The sequence below is a fragment of the Protomyctophum bolini genome (assembly GCF_963924005.1).
Source record: "Protomyctophum bolini genome assembly, chromosome: 10".
NCBI lineage: Eukaryota > Metazoa > Chordata > Actinopteri > Myctophiformes > Myctophidae > Protomyctophum > Protomyctophum bolini.
This window is the reverse complement of record NC_137871.1, coordinates 36,784,471-36,800,615: the sequence shown is the minus strand read 5'-3', so window position 1 is coordinate 36,800,615 and position 16,145 is coordinate 36,784,471. Positions and strand designations below refer to the sequence as shown.

Genomic DNA, 16,145 nt, shown 5'->3' with positions numbered 1-16,145 from the left:
AAGGCGGGGTTGGCGAAATGGCCTTTCTGTGTGGAGTTTGCATGTTCTCCCCGTGTCCCCTAGGGCAAAAACAAAAAACACAAAAAACATGCAGTAATCCTGGTCACTAAACTGCCTCCCCCTGGCCAGCCGGGGCGCCTGATGGAGGGGAAAGGAACTGGTTGGAATAACGTGTTCCTTACTTCCTTCCACGCGCTATACGTCCAACCAGGGAAACTCCCCCCTGTCAGGTGTAAAGGAGCAACTTGGACACTCAGGCATGAAGGAAGCATGATTTCAAGTCCGTTGCTCTCCCCTTGTCCCCCATATATGGGGACTAGGTTGGTGGAGGTTGTGTAGAGCCCAGGATCACATTAGATGATTGACACAGGGGTGAAAAATGGGTTACAAAATCGTGGGATAAAAAATATATATATAAAAAAAAGAATATAAACTTTAAAACAACTTTTTAAATGCTGGATGAGTCATGAGTGAGAACGTTCTCAAGCTAAATGAGGATAAAAAAGTTCTCATAATCGGTTCTAGTGAACAGAAAGAATTATAAAAAAAATAGACTCTGTAACCTGACTGTAGGAAGTAACACTAGGAACCCATGGGTGTCATTATAGATTCTGAATTGAATTTCGTTACACACACAATCGCACATTAATCATGCCACCAAAACTGCCTATTTATCATTAGATGATGGAAAAACGTTCATCCACACTTTTGTTTTCTCTCGACTCTATTACGGCAATGCACTTTTTCTGGCCTGCCAAAGAAAACGACTGACGGGATACAACTTGAGTTTTAACTAAAACTAAGATGAGAGAACATATCACTCCAGTTTTGGCCTGTTTACACTGGCTCCCGGTTGTTGTTTTTTAGGATTCATTTACTTGTTTATAAGACTCTAAATGGTCTTGCAACCTCCTACCTCCATGATTGCCTGCCCACAGTGCCCAGATATGTCCAAAACCGCCCCCCTTAATTCCGCACTGCTGGACTGCTCAAGGTGCCAAAACAAGGCATCTAAAAAATATGGTGAAGAAGCTTTCTGCAGGCGGCCTGGAATAAACTCCCACTGCACCTTAGACTGGCACACTCTGTAGACATTTTTAAATCGCAGCTCAAGACCTACTTGCCTTTGGCCAAGTTTCTTTCCTGCTGTACCCACATAATAACCCACTGCTCTGCCCGTTTCGTTGCCTTTTTATCAGTTTGCAGAGCTGATCATGTATCAGCCAGCACATACTTCAATACCCAGCTACTCCTACTTTAACACTTCTCAACCCCATTCAACTCTTTGGCTATCCTTCAAGCCAATTATGGCCTACAGTAGTGGTTAAGCTGCATGCCACATAGACGATAGTTTGATCAGAGCTTCCGTACTCCAGACTGTATGACCGGAAAAAAATGATGGGAGGCAACAGTCTGACCACGCAAGACTACTCTATACAGTACCATCTGAATAAAAACAATGGATGAAGTCAAAAATCATGTTCAATAAATATGAAGGAGAAAAATGCACAAGAACAGCCACAGTAACAGTATAAAAGTCCATGTCCGCTGGCCATTTTGTCACTGCATGCTGAGTGCTACAGTGGTTTGTTTGCAGACACAATTGTTGTCTGTTATGTGAAAATAGTTTCTGTGCGTTGTTGACCACACACACCTACAGTACATACAGTACTGGTGCAGCAGGCCAGCCTGGCTTGCTATGCGTTTAAAAATCAATGTCCTTTCAAAGTTTCTTCTCTGTGTTTGTAGCCCAGCTACAGCATCTAACTATCTACTATAAAGTTAATGAGTGTGTGTGTTTACTGTGTATTAATGACGCCACGAGGGAGTGCAGCGCAGTGCCGATCGAGTCAGTCAGATTGGTGGTTCTTCAGGAACGGCATGCAACACAATTACACACACAGTCAATTTGGATGGCTTATTGAAGCAATCACATGCTGGCCGCGATCAAACTAATAGGCCTCTATGGACACAGAATAACTTTTATAAAGGCTAGATGGTTCAAGGCGGAGTCTCTGACCTGGTTCACCCGGCGGCCATCTTGCCTCGGGGCTACAGTACAGTATGTTCTATGACAGCTCAAACAAAAATACTAAACTCCCTCAAATCTGGACAGATTTACAAACGTTATCTGCTTAATTTAATTTTTTTATATGAACGTCATATAAAAGCATACAAGTATGCGGATGTCTCTGACGTTTATAACAAACCAAACTGAAAATGGGTTGAAAATTGAGTAAGTTATATGGTTATTTAAATGCCCCATAGACACAATGTTATGCTGCCCCGAAGTAAGCTGGCCGCCATGTAGCAACGTCGCTCTCCATTGGCCAGCAGCGCAGGTGAGCCATCTAGCCTTTCTTATACGTACAGTATTATATCTATGCTTCCGGGTCCCTTCCCTATACTTGTGGTGTTACCGATGATACTAATTGTGTAAGTAACTAACTACATTTACTTAAGTACTGTATTTAACCCATTCTGAACGGGAACCCATTTTGGTGTCGGCATCATGTTATGCTTTAGCTATTGAAAAATAGCAGATCTACAAGCTCATAGCGCGCCACCGAGTGGCGCGCTACGAGCTTGTAGGTCTGCTATTTTAGAAAAATCGAAGAACGACTGACATTTTTAGAATCTGATCTCAGGTAAGAATGGGTTAATCAGACCAGTGTGTGTCCAGTGGAAACCTCGTATGAATCTGATCTCAGGTCAGAATGGGTTAAGTACAATTTTGAGGTAGGCCCATTTGTACTTTACTGGAGTATTTCCGATTTCCAATACTTTTACTTGTACTCCACTACATCTCGGATCCAAATATTGTACTTGTACTCCACTACATTTTTTATTACTTTGATTATTATTACTAAACATACATTAACCACTACAGCCCTATATACATGTTGGCCATTTGAAAATAGTTGATCTACAAAATCACAATGCGTCGCAATGCGACAAGACTTTTACTTGTAACGCCGTATTTCTACGTTGCAGTATTGGTACTTTTAAAACATTTGAGTACTTTTTCCATCTCTACTAATTAAGGCTCTGTTCCATTCGGAGTACAGTGGTTCCCAAACCTTTTAATTTCAAGGACCCCCATAACTCTGAGAGTGTACAAATGGAACCAAATAGGTCCATTTGGTTCCAATTGTACACTCTCAGCGTTACACACCCGTATGCGGCCATTTGGAACCCACTCAAGGACACTTTGATACCCACTAGTGTAGCAGAGTTCTTCTAGTGAGCAAACATGCACAATAACAGCACCCTGACTCTGTTTGATCAGAATGGAACAGAGCCTTCATTAGTATTATCGGTAACACCTGTGAAGGAAGTATAGAAAGGGCCCGGAAGTAGGAAGAGTTATTCTGTGTGCATTCTTCGAGACACACATACCGGTACTTGTATTTCGGGCTGTGGCCCAGCGTGGCCAAATCCGCCAGTATTGTTTACTAAAATTCATATAGTCTAAAAACCTTACACACGTGACCTCAAAATTATTTTCTGTGGTTGTCTGAAATGTGATGTTTCTCTCTGCATTGTTGTATTCACCAAACTCCACCCATCTGGCACCTAAAATATCAATGATCCAAAACAAACTAATTGTGAATTTAGGCCACATCTGCTCCTACAACACATTTGGATTCATATAACGAATGCAATATGAATGCTTAAAAATCCATATTCATCATTCAGGTAAATGATATAACAGAGGGCATCTGTCTGCTGTCTGTTCCTTGTCGTTTCTGGGGACCTGTATGGATGGAACGCCACATGCAGAGACCTGTCCAACAACAGACTGCTGGCCATCCCTCCCAATCTATTCATTTCTCTCGGGGATTTGCTACAACTGTGAGTCTCATTTGCATAAATACATACAGATGCCAGGGAACATCTCAGTGAATAAATCAACGTGTAGCTTGTGTGAAGAGATTTTCTTTTCTTTTACTATTTTGAAAAATATTTGAAGTATATTGTTTTTTTTAGTGGTTAAAGAAACACAAACAAAGTGTATAAGTTACTGTAAGTAGTGTATGGTGTTTGACCATATGCATACTGCATCCATCTTGCCAGCAAGGTGCCAACTATACGTAGGTGCAACTTTCCATTGACAGCCCATCCATCCAAACAGAAGTCCTATCTAACAGCATCAAACTCACCAACATTGCAGCTGTACGAAAAGCTTGAATTATCCTCTTTCTAGCTGCAAAGTGTTTGTTTCATAAAAATCCACCTATGTTTTGAGCTACTTCCTGTCAAGAAATTCCTTGGAGGTGTTTTTTTTGTTGTGTTGTTTTTTTTGCCTGTGCATAAATTTGTGCTTCACTCTGGGTTCTGTAAAACGTTAAGTACTAACTATGAAAGAGGAGTGTTAGTAACACTCGCAGTCAAAATTGGAAGTCTAGATAAAATGTGCATTTGCCTGGACCAAAGCCATAACTCATTATTTTAGCTGTATTTTCACCACTGTCTTAAAGCAAGAGGGAGGTTTGGTTCTGGGGTATTTGAAAGTAGTTAAAAGAAAGCAGAGGTTCGCAACTCACTTAATGATGCTCCAAACTTTATTGCGACAGGCAAAAATGTTGCATATTTATTTTTGCCTTTCATTGTTCACTGTTTCTACAGTTTGGGCTCAGCACCAATGGAAGATGTGCGTTGCTTCAGACATGCAAAGTGTAGCTTTTCGGTGAATTTTTTTTTAAATTCCAAACTAGACCTGCACGTGCCCGTCGCAGTCGGTCACCGGCCTGCTTGGGAACGATGCAACTTGGGAACCTAATGATATACTTTGTCATAGCACCCGTTTTAACTGTCAGCCGGTGTCCCACATGGAGATCTTTGTATGTGCCTGTGTGTGTGAAGACGGCAAACTGAAAAGTGTACGCTTGGCAATCAATTCGGCCCACTGGCAGAGCCTGGCCTCAATTGGCTGAGGCAGAGGCTGGAAATTGCACAGGTGAAAGGAGTTGGCCTCATTAGGCCCTGCACTGGCAGAGCCTGACCAGAGCCTTTTGTGGTGGTTCTGGAGAACCGTGGGTCCGACCGACTCGATACACTGGCACTGCACTCCCTGTGGGGGTGTGGAACGCGTGTGTTGAATGTGAAGTCGGTGGGTCAAACGGTTCTCGAGTTACGTGCATTACAACCGTACACACACGTACGCACGCACACACGTACGCACGTACGCAGAGACGTGGCGCATTTATAGTAGGATATGGCACCTGTGTGAGTCACGCGGCACAGCGTCGGGGCCCCGTCCCTGTGCCTGTTTGCATAATGCAGGAGGCAGCAGGACGTTGCTTTGATGATAACGAGCGCTTCCAAACTCTGACTTTTAGTAAAAAAAATAACCTGCACGGAATTTCTTGACAGGAAAGCTCCTAAGATTTTGTGAAACAAAAACTTTACAGATTGAAAGAGAATAATTAAAGCTTTCTGTACAGCTGCAATGTTGGTGAGTTTGACGTTGTTTAATACAATTCTGTTTGGATGAATGGGCTCTCAATGGGAAGTTACACCTAGTTAGCACCTTGCTGGCAAGATGGATGCGGTCTGCATATATGAGTGTGGAGTGCGTGCAAGTGTAACAAAGTCAGTGGTGGAAGAAGTAGCCTACTCCGATTTATGTAAAAATACCAATAGAACAATGTAGAAATAACTCAAGTACAAGTCCTGTATTCAACATATTTACTGGAGTAATTGTATAATACTATTGACATCAAAATATACACCAAAAGTATAAGTGCTCATTATGCAGGATGACAAATTAATACACCGTTATAAAAAGTGTAATGTGTGAAAGGTGGTGTGTGTGTGTGTGTGTGTGTGTGTGTGTGTGTGTGTGTGTGTGTGTGTGTGTGTGTGTGTGTGTGTGTGTGTGTGTGTGTGTGTGTGTGTGTGTGTGTGTGTGTGTGTGTGTGTGTGTGTGTGTGTGTGTGTGTGTGTGTGTGTGTGTGTGTGTGTGTGTGTGTGTGTGTGTGTGTGTGTGTGTTTAGGTCCTGCCTTAAAGCCTGCATGTAAGGTATGTACTTTACTGTTTGTGCTAACATGAACATGAACACAGTCTCTGCTGTGTTTTTTAAGGAACATATCGTACAATCCCATTGCCGAGCTGCAGTTGGACCACTTTGACAAGCTGCACAAGCTCAAGTCTCTGTAAGTCTTCACCTGACGGCAGCACAGCCACTCTGCATTTAGACATTTAATTAAGTCTTCACCTGACTGCAGCACAGCCACTCTGCATTTAGACATTTAATTAAGTCTTCACCTGACTGCAGCACAGCCACTCTGCATTTAGACATTTAAGTCTTCACCTGACTGCAGCACAGCCACTCTGCATTTAGACATTTAATTAAGTCTTCACCTGACTGCAGCACAGCCACTCTGCATTTAGACATTTAATTAAGTCTTCACCTGACTGCAGCACAGCCACTCTGCATTTAGACATTTAAGTCTTCACCTGACTGCAGCACAGCCACTCTGCATTTAGACATTTAATTAAGTCTTCACCTGACTGCAGCACAGCCACTCTGCATTTAGACATTTAAGTCTTCACCTGACTGCAGCACAGCCACTCTGCATTTAGACATTTAATTAAGTCTTCACCTGACTGCAGCACAGCCACTCTGCATTTTGACATTTAATTAAGTCTTCACCTGACTGCAGCACAGCCACTCTGCATTTAGACATTTAATTAAGTCTTCACCTGACTGCAGCACAGCCACTCTGCATTTGGACATTTAGACACATCCCTGCCAAGTCTCTGTAAGTCTTCACCTGACTGCAGCACAGCCACTCTGCATTTTGACATTTAAGTCTTCACCTGACGGCAGCACAGCCACTCTGCATTTAGACATTTAATTAAGTCTTCACCTGACTGCAGCACAGCCACTCTGCATTTAGACATTTAAGTCTTCACCTGACTGCAGCACAGCCACTCTGCATTTAGACATTTAGACACATCCCTGACTGCAGCACAGCCACTCTGCATTTTGACATTTAGACACATCCCTGCCAGGGGCGGCCTTAAGGATCGGGAGGCCCCGTTCATGACCTCATCATTTTAATAATAATTATTTTAGAAAAAACTTCAAAGCATACAGCACAGCCAAGTAGAAAAATACACAAAGGCAGCTTGATTAAACAATTATTTTACTTTGTCTTGGAATTACTGCAATTTGACGTGTCAGGCAAAAAAAATTGCCGACACGTCAAGTTGCAGCCGCTCTAGATTAGGCGGTATCTTCCCGCCTCTTGTCGCGTATGTCTGGGTTTACTGTGTGGCACACACAAACCCTGACATAATGCCATAGGGCCGTCACCCCCCCCCCCCCCCCCCCCCCCTCTTTGAACATATTAATACAGTCATATGCCTACTTTCAAATACAGGGTAAGAGAAGCAACGCACTTCCTTCATTGGTGCTGAGCCAAAACTGTAGAAACAGTGAACAATGAAAGGCAGGCAAAAAAAATATGCTAATGTTTTGCCTGCCTGTCGCAATAGAGTTTGGAACATCATTAAGTGAGTTGCGAGCCCCTGCTTTCTTTTCACTACTTTCAAAGACCCTCAGAACCAAACCTCCCTCTTGCTTTAAGACAGTGGTGAAAATACAGCAAAAATAAAATAATGAGTTATGGCTTTTGTCCAGGCAAATGCACATTTTATCTAGACTTCAGTGCAATACCCTCAATGGGAAAAGCAGAAGACGCCCCCATCGTAACTTCACGTTTTACAGAACCCAGAGTGAAGCACAAATAATATATGCACAGGCACCTGAAACACAGACATGCTTGTGCCCAACACGGGAATACAGGAGCCTCCTTGGAGAACTGACCCAACCAAATTCATGTTCATATTTTGCAATTTAGGCATTTAGCAGATCCAGGCTGACTTATAAAGCTTTTGAGTAAATTATTTAGTAAAAAGTAACTAGGATACCAGGTAAACAACAACGTGCTATATAAATTACATACTGTACCTGTGTGTCAGAGGGAGGAAAACTGTTTGTGTGGCGTGTGCGTGAGCGAGAGAGGGAGAGAGTAAAGGAAAAGTTAATTGACACACTAGTCCATTTATATTATGTATATTAAGTCATCCATGTTGTTCACAGGAGTATAGAGGGAGTGGAGATCGAGAACATTCAACGGAGGATGTTTGAACCTCTCAAACACTTGACTCATATGTGAGTAGGCCTACTCCTGTTTATCCTGCACTGCTGATTGGCTCTGACCTCCCTGCTGTTCAGTTTCCACGGAAATATTGTGGAGAACACACTGTACTGATTTTTTGTTGTTGTTGACGCAAAAATGTGAACAAAGAGAGAGGGACAAAGTGAGAAAGAGAGAGAGGGAGATTTGTTTCTAGCACCGATTACATTCAGGGTTCTTGGAACCATGGTGCTTTCTAGGAAAAATAGTCAGAAACACTCACATCAAAGTAGATTAACTATTTATTGCAACTTTTGCTGTGCAACCATTTATTTGTCTAAACAGCATGCTAATCTGTGAACGTTAAGCAAAAACCCTCATATACACACTCTTGTACAACCAAACAAAGACAGAGCTTTAACTGTAGATGGTTTATTTAAATTCACAACAATGCATCATACTCTGTACACTACATATTGTGTGAAGTACAGTTCTGTAGCACATAAAACGACTTGCCTAAATAGCAGTTGGCATCTTCTCTCCCTCTGCCCTTGTGTGAAATCCACACCAAAATACATGTGCCCTGAATCAGCCTGTAATCCTATATAATGTAACATGTATGTAATCCTAACATACATGTTGGCCTTGAATTGTTTCATGAACTTTATTTATATAGCACCTTTAAGAACAAGGTTCCAAAGTTTTGTACAGTACAAGGTTAAAAAACACAAACAACATATAGCAAGTCACAATCAAGAGCAGTTTGAAAACGAGAAACACAAAAGAAAGAGAAGACAAAATAGCAGCAGCATCATAGATGCCCCTTGTTCTCAATTTTCGACTCTCTAGGCTAGTCGTTTTATGTGCTACAGAACTGTACTTCACACAATCTGTAGCCTACAGTGTACAGAGTATTGTTGTGAATTAAAATTCCCTCCCAGTGGCTCGCACAGTAAAATGCAGTTAGAATAGTAGAAGAAAGCAAATTTTAGTAGCTCCAAACTTGAGGAACAGGGGTAATCTATGAAACAATTCAATGCCAACATTTTGTCCTGAATATAAGACGAGGTCGTATTATAGTCGAGGACTAGACTATTTGACATTCAATGTTCTTTTTCCACAAATGAGTCTTGAAAAATGGTGGTCGTCTTAAAATTCAATCCGATATGGTATGTTGGGACAGGATTCTCATTCAGGGTAAGGGTACATGTGTTTTGTTTTGGATTTCTCCTTTAACAGAATCAAAGGAAAAAGGAATGCAATTGAAAAGTTTCTACTGTATTCTCCCCTCCAGTTACTTCAAGAAGTTCCAGTATTGTGGCTATGCACCTCATGTCCGTAGCTGTAAGCCCAACACCGACGGCATTTCGTCCTTCGAGAACCTGCTGGCCAACATCGTGCTCAGGGTCTTCGTGTGGGTGGTGTCGGCCACCACCTGCTTTGGGAACGTCTTCGTCATCTGCATGCGTTCCTACATCCGCTCAGAGAACAAACTCCACGCCATGTGCATCATCTCTCTCTGCTGTAAGTCAACAACACAGCTACCGCTCTAATTATAATAATTGTAGTGCCCTATGATGAATGTACTTTAATGTACCTTTTTCTTTTCATTTCCTGTGCACTGCACAGAGTTGTATAGGCCTATTTATTAAATAGATCAATCTTGTTAATAACTGTCCATTACCTTGCAGACTGTAACACACCTCCTATCACAGTTCTGAAACTAATGTAATGTCAACAGGTTTCACCTCCTGTCTACTCTCTCCTTCTGCCTCCTGTCTGCTCCTTTCCTCTCCTCTCTGTTCCCTTTCTCCTTCCTCCTCTCAGCTCCCTCTCTCGCTCCCTGTTAAGCCCAATTTCTTCCTAAAGGAAAAGGTGACAAAATGTCAGATTAACGTAGTTTCTAGTGAGAGATAGAGCAGGGCAAAATTAATTTTAAGTGACGTAAAGTTTAAAATTCTGATTAGAAATGCTCCCCTGAAGCACTTAATTCATAATCTAACACCACACAATCAATGACAATCTTGATTATGAATGATGGATACAATTATACTTTAGTTAAACGCTTTTTTTTTGCATGTTATGCTTTATGATAGATAGATGGATCACTGTAGCGATAGGAAACCAAGGACGGAGAGAGAGGAGGGATGACCCACAAATGCCTTTTGATACAGTATGCTGTGAACCTTTGAGGTTTTAACCTACAGTATCAAAGGAATGATGAAACATTTTTTGTTTTTTCTAGAAACTAGAAACAACCACATCTGTTCAGTTGAGTTGATAAGCTACCATCACTTGTAGCTGTTTCATGTTACAGCAGAATTTATACTAATACATGAGTGAGAAAGAAGTCTTATTTGCTATACTTTAAAAACATATTACTCACAGTAGTCATAGTAGTCTTAATCTAAAACTAAAAGTATTTTAAATGTGACATTCTAAAGGATTATATCATTTATTTCCCAATATCACACAGATCCAGCTGTGTACAAACATTTTGTGAATCAAGCAAGTAAAAATAGGATAGGCCTACATAATGGATGCACATCTTCACCTTTGAGAAAAACACTGAGGAATAGTCTAGATCTAGTACTGTACTTTCTTAATCGTACAGCATTCCTGAAATCTTGAAGCATTTGTGTCTACAGTCAAGAAATTGACTGTCTATATCGTCACAGACGGTGGATGTTTGTAAATATTTAAAACAAATGTATAATTCAGAAAAGCACTTCACCTCCTCTCGCTGCAGGTGCCGACGGCCTGATGGGCATCTACCTCTTCATGATCGGAGCGTACGACCTGAAATTCCGTGGCGAGTACAACCGCCACGCCCAGGCCTGGATGGACAGCCCCCAGTGCCAGGTGATTGGCTCCCTGGCCATGCTGTCCACTGAGGTGTCTGTGATGCTGCTCACCTACCTCACCCTGGAGAAGTACATCTGCATCGTCTACCCGTTCCGCTACCTCACGCCAAGGTAATTTGGGATTTTTCATTATAGTTTAGATTTAGTTGGTTTTGACATAGAAAAATCGTATTCCAGTTATAGTTTTAGTTAGTTGTTAGAGCGGGTTTGCAATTTTTTCAATTTTTGTGACAACGCTTAGTTTTTATTCGGTTTTATTTTCTTTTTGTTTTCGTCAGTGAAAAAAGGTTGTCGACGAACATGTTTTTGTCAAAGTTATTTTTTTCTGCCCTTTTTAGTCCTGCACTTGACAAATAAGTCAGCTGCAGTATTGAAAAGGGCCAGAGTAAGTATTGTGTGATAAAAACTCAAGAAAACAAAAAATAATTCAGTTACAGATTAAGCTTATGAATAACTTCTAACAGGTATTTTGTCATGTCCGTAGATGGCATTTTTGTTCTAGTTATTTTTGTTCTAGCTACCCTAAAGAAGACAACTAGCTTGTCGAAACGTTGGTAAATAAAAAGTATGTTTTGGCATCGGGACTATGAGTTGTGCGACCTCTCCTTTCTGTTAGTTAGTTTTGTAAACACACAATACAGTTTCAGTTAGTTATCGTTTTTCTTTTCCTTTTCTATAGTTTTTATTTAGTTCAGAAACTAAAATGTTTTTTTTTTTTAAACCTCGCCTGACGCACAGCCGGCGTCGCACCATCAGCATTCTGCTGGGCATCTGGGTGTTCGGCTTCGTGGTGGCCTTCGTGCCGTTGGCGTGCAAGGGGCTGTTCCGGAACTTCTACGGGACCAACGGCGTGTGTTTCCCTCTCCACTCGGAGCAGCCCGAGGCCACGTGGGCTCACGTCTACTCCATCGTCATCTTCCTGGGTGGGTCAGCCAGTTTACCTGCCCGTTTATACTCTCACACAGTGGTGGAAGAAGAACTCAGATTGGTTAGACCTGAGTTAAAAACATTCACTTTGAAAGAATATATATTCAAAGATTTGGGCAACATTTTTACGATTTTTCAAAAATAGCAGACCTACAAGCTCGTAGCGCGCCACTCGGTGGCGCGCTATGAGCTTGTAGTCAGATCTGCTATTTTTCAATAGCTAAATTATAACATAATGTTTAAAACACCAAAAGGGGTTCCCGCCCAAAATGGGTAGCAATAATGTCGATATAGCTCTGTTTCAAGCATGAAAGTCCTGTGTTCAATATTTAGCTTGATTAAAAGTACAGAAGTCTTGGCATCAAATTCATAGAACCCATAGTTACCCATAGTTTTTCCAAGATATTTCAAAATTTGTAAAATTCTTAAAAGAATAGCAGATCTACTAGGTACCAGTAAGACGCGCAAACACGGGAAGCGAACGCAGCTGAGACCCTGCAGATCATGTCTGTCTGTCTGTCTGTGTGTCTGTCCCGCTGTTACTGTATATGTGGACCTGGCCCCTTTTGTGCCCATATATGGAGCTGAGTGGACCTGGCCCCTTTTGTGCCCATATATGGAGCTGAGTGATTGCTGATGCAACACAGTCCATATTTGGATAGCGGGACAGACACAGACACACACACACACACACACACACACACACACACAGACACACAGACAGACATGATCTGCTAGGTCTCATAGTAAGTGCTCACTGCGTTCGCAAAAAACGTTTTAGATCATCTGTTTTCAAATATAGCTGTGGGTTTTGTAATACAAATTTGCTAAGTTAGTAAGTGATCAAATCTGCAAAGTAGCTAAGTTTTCAAATAATTGTAGTATAGTAAGTACAAATTTGCATCTGAAATGTAGTGAAGTAGAAGAATAAAAAATTATGAAATTGTACTTAAGTAGAGTGTTTGAGTAGTCTACTTGTACTTACATTGTAGTTACATTAGACCACTGCTCTTAACGTTAGTATTGTTTAGTTGCGACTGTAGGTCACAGATTACTATGAAAATCTGTTTGGTATCTCTATTTTTTTTTGGGGGAGGAGACCCTTACGGGTCCATTTGGTTTCATTTTACACTCTCAAGTGTATGACGTAAATTCTCCATTCATTGTTAATGTTTGTGTAAAATCAACACTAATAGCTGAATATAGGAGGGGCTAGTGCCCCTCAAAAATATGGGTGGGAGGGGGACTTTAACCTTATTACTGTGGTCAGCGGCATCAAAGGCATACATCTATGGAGAAATGTGTTTGATCATCAGTGACGACAAGCTGTGTCGTTATCGAAAAATAATGCATCATGCAGCAGTAAATTAATTACCCACCTCTGCTGCTTGCCTCAGTAGAATTTTAAATAACACAGCTCTGACTTTGATTAACCTGCTGACAACATGGCCACTTACCAACAGTTAACATGTAATTAGCGTTTATATAAAATGTATACAGCAATATGCATTGTGTATGCAAAGTATAGTCAGTTAAATTAAGTGTATTATTCACATCTACAAATGACATGATAATTTACATCCTGCACATAATTGTACATTCATTCAAACTATAAGTCATGACTGGGGAGGGATTAGGTGTTCAAAGATCATTACATCCTGAAAATATCTCTAAGCTTGTTATGTGTATATCCTATTATGGACAAATCAGTTGGGGATATTTATTTATTTTGATGTGGTGTCATAATTATATAATATGGCACACTGACTATCACGAAAATTAAAACATGGCACTTTATGTGAAAAAGGTTGCAGAACCCTGATGTATATTTTGTAATAACAATTCAAATCTATAAAGTAACTAGTAACTAAAGTTTTCAAATAATTTTAGTGTAAAAGTTTTTTTTTTTGTATCCGTGATGTAGTGGAGTAAAATGTAAAAGTAAAATGATTGAAAATTGGAAATAAGTAAAGTTTAAATACCTCAAAATTGTACAAAAGTACAGTTACTTAACCCATTTTGGGCGGGAACCCCTTTTGGTGTTTTAAACATTATGTTATAATTTAGCTATTGAAAAATAGCAGATCTACAAGCTCATGGCACGCCATGAGTGGCGCGCTACGAGCTTGTAGGTCTGCTATTTTTGAAAAATCGTGAAAATATTTATTTCAGAAAACTGGAGGATTTAGAAGTTTTTTTTTTTAAATCTGAGGTCAGACCTAAATGGGTTGAGTCAAATGTGCATACTTTCCACCACTTTGTATAAATGATGCAAGCATAAAATGATGAGTATAAAAATGATGCAATCTGTGGATGACGTGAAAAAGCCCCGTTGTCCTCATCATGCAGGTCTCAACCTGGTGGCGTTCCTGGTCATCATGCTCTCCTACGCCCTGTCCTAAAGCCCTGTTGTCCTCATCATGCAGGTCTCACCCTGGTGGCGTTCCTGGTCATCATGCTCTCCTACGCCCTGTCCTAAAGCCCTGTTGTCCTCATCATGCAGGTCTCAACCTGGTGGCGTTCCTGGTCATCGTGCTCTCCTACGCCCTGTCCTAAAGCCCTGTTGTCCTCATCATGCAGGTCTCAACCTGGTGGCGTTCCTGGTCATCATGCTCTCCTACGCCCTGTCCTAAAGCCCTGTTGTCCTCATCATGCAGGTCTCAACCTGGTGGCGTTCCTGGTCATCGTGCTCTCCTACGCCAGCATGTTCTATAACATCCAGAGGACGGGGACTCAGACCACCATGTACAGGAACCACATCAAGAAGGAGGTGACCATCGCCAAGCGCTTCTTCTCCATCGTCATCACGGACTCTCTGTGCTGGGTGCCCATCTTCATCCTCAAGATCCTGTCTCTGCTGCAGGTGGAGATACCCGGTAAAACTGGATTACTTAGACATTGTTTTAAAGATGGAGTGCCGTATTTTTGTGTACCTTTTCTGTTTTGTATACATGTCTATGGAGTTAACTCCAGAGTTAATTACTCTAGGGGGGGGGGGGACTCCATCTTTAATGTATTCGTCGTTCACGATAAAATTCATAAATTATACTGTATGTCCGTTGTCTCCCTCTCGACGGAGAGAGATAAATGCAGCGATGTACAAACACCAATAAAGACAGCAATACATCGACATCGATGTCCAAAGCTGTGCGACATCTGCTTCAAATAGCTTTATTGTCATTGTCAATCAGTCCGTGGTTCTCAAACATTGTCATGTATTTAGCCTAGGACCTCTTTTTCTTTCGAGTGGAATTGTTGGATTTACAATGATGCCCTCTATATTAATCCTGGATTCCTGGTAATAGTTGACAGATTAATTATGTGTTGTAAATATTTCCCACAGAGAACAGGCCACGCCTTCATATCTTTCTCCCTTGATGCCATCTCATCCATCCCTCGCTCAATCCTGTTATTCCACAGAGAAAGATAATTCTCTCCCCCCCCCCCCCCCTCTCTCTCTCTCTCTCTCTCTCTGTGACAGGCACCATCAGTTCCTGGGTGGTCATCTTCATCCTGCCCATCAACAGTGCGTTGAACCCCATCCTCTACACGCTGACCACGCGGCCCTTCAAGGAGACCATCCTGCAGGTGTGGGCCAACCACAGGCAGCGTCGCCCCCTGTTGAGCGGGGAGCACCCGGCCCACCACCACCCCTCCCTCACCTGGCAGGAGATGTGGCCCCCGCAGCAGGAGAACAACAGCCAGGGGGGCCTCTGCAACTCGCCGCCGGAGTGCATAGGGGTCCCCCTGCAGACCCCCAAGACCCACCTCACACTCCCAGCCGAAACACCAACGAACGGCATTCAGTGACATCTGTGGGTGTCTCAAACAACTCTGACTTGACATCGAGTGAACACGCTCATGTCCGCGTAGGCACGGAGACACACAATTGTGTAATTTTGTACACACACACAAGCACACTGCACACACACACACACACACACACACTGTATTATTTATTACGTAAGGAGCTGCTTGCACACTGCTGCGTCTTTCGGATTAGATCCTTGCAGTTTTCGGAAAAGAAGTATCACCCGAAATCTGTTCCAATACTCGAGACCGAAAAGTCAGCAGTGTGCGGGGACCTTAATTAGTTAATGTGATGTTATTGTTGCTTTTGTTGTTGAGGAGCTTCTTAGTTTCACCCCCCTCCCCCTCTCCCACACACACACACCCCGTCCCTGTTGTAGATTAAATAATCTT

The 16,145-nt window shown here is 41.9% G+C and overlaps 1 protein-coding gene across 1 annotated transcript in view; it reads left to right on the top strand.

The window, feature by feature from the left end:
• rxfp1 (relaxin family peptide receptor 1) overlaps window positions 1-15,752 on the top strand; it is a gene marked incomplete at both ends in the record, with an annotated part of 68,095 nt that extends 52,343 nt beyond the window's left edge. Inside the window, 8 exons of the mRNA XM_080773474.1 lie at window positions 3,784-3,855; window positions 6,088-6,159; window positions 8,115-8,186; window positions 9,446-9,675; window positions 10,901-11,126; window positions 11,754-11,938; window positions 14,600-14,818; window positions 15,424-15,752. Coding sequence (XP_080629600.1) covers window positions 3,784-3,855; window positions 6,088-6,159; window positions 8,115-8,186; window positions 9,446-9,675; window positions 10,901-11,126; window positions 11,754-11,938; window positions 14,600-14,818; window positions 15,424-15,752 — 1,405 coding nt within the window. The remainder of the gene's footprint in view (window positions 1-3,783; window positions 3,856-6,087; window positions 6,160-8,114; window positions 8,187-9,445; window positions 9,676-10,900; window positions 11,127-11,753; window positions 11,939-14,599; window positions 14,819-15,423) is intronic.
• Window positions 15,753-16,145: the final 393 nt, after the last annotated feature.